This window comes from Papaver somniferum, chromosome 2 (genome assembly GCF_003573695.1).
Source record: "Papaver somniferum cultivar HN1 chromosome 2, ASM357369v1, whole genome shotgun sequence".
In the NCBI taxonomy this organism is placed as follows: domain Eukaryota; kingdom Viridiplantae; phylum Streptophyta; class Magnoliopsida; order Ranunculales; family Papaveraceae; genus Papaver; species Papaver somniferum.
The window spans coordinates 82,617,688-82,618,580 of NC_039359.1; the positions used below are offsets into that span (position 1 = coordinate 82,617,688).

At 51.7% G+C, this 893-nt stretch overlaps 1 protein-coding gene across 1 annotated transcript; it reads left to right on the plus strand.

Moving 5' to 3' along the window:
- Nucleotides 1-516, plus strand: LOC113351503. Its single transcript, XM_026595473.1, has one exon. The coding sequence runs from the start codon at nucleotides 1-3 to the stop codon at nucleotides 514-516; it is 516 nt and encodes a 171-aa protein (XP_026451258.1).
- Nucleotides 517-893: the final 377 nt, after the last annotated feature.

An 893-nucleotide genomic window follows, 5' to 3' on the forward strand; every position in this document is an offset into this window, starting at 1 on the left:
ATGGAGACAAACCCCCTGCAGATGTTGACGCCGACACCGTGCTCCAACTCGACGCTCTGTCGACAGTGGATGTTCTCCACCATGGCCAAGGATTTAATGCTCACCGTCCTCAAATCTGGCAAAACTGCTAAAGAGCTTTGGAATCATCTTAAGAAACTCTTTCAAGACAACAAAGGTAACCGCGCTGCGACTCTTGAACGTAAGTTTGTGAATCTTAAGTTTATTGATTGCACTAGTATTGATGATTACTGCGATAAGCTCAAATCCCTGTCCGATCGATTACTTGATCTTGACTTTCCCATGGATGATAAACGCCTTGTGATTCAACTTGTCAACGGCCTTCCGGAGGAATACAACACGGTAGCCTCTTTTATCCAACAATCAATGCCGACGTTTGATGCCGCTCGATCCCAGCTGCGTACCGAAGAGATTCGACGCTCCCAACAGCAATCACAGTCTGCACCTACTGCTCTTGCCGTTGCAGCTCCACCCACAGACCGTAACAACCAGCGCTAACAGCGTGGTGGTCATGCCAGACGTGGTGGCCATCGCTCATCTACTCCAGCCACCGAACCGCCCCTGCTGCCAACACCTCCGCCCCCTTACCAGCTCTACGGTGCACCTCATCCTACGTACAACATCCACTGTCCACCACAATGGGCAGTGCCACCTTGTCCGTATCCTACAGCACCTCCGGCAACACATTGGTAGCAACCTTCCAGCCGCGGTTCCTTCCAAGGCCGTGGCCGTACTGGTCAGTCACGCGGTCGAACCTCTGGCATTGGACGTGCACAGGCATACCTAACTCCATCCACGGAATATCTTCAACCCAGTGACATTGCCGAAGCGTACAGCTCCATGAGTTTATACTCACCTGACGACGCTTTCTATAT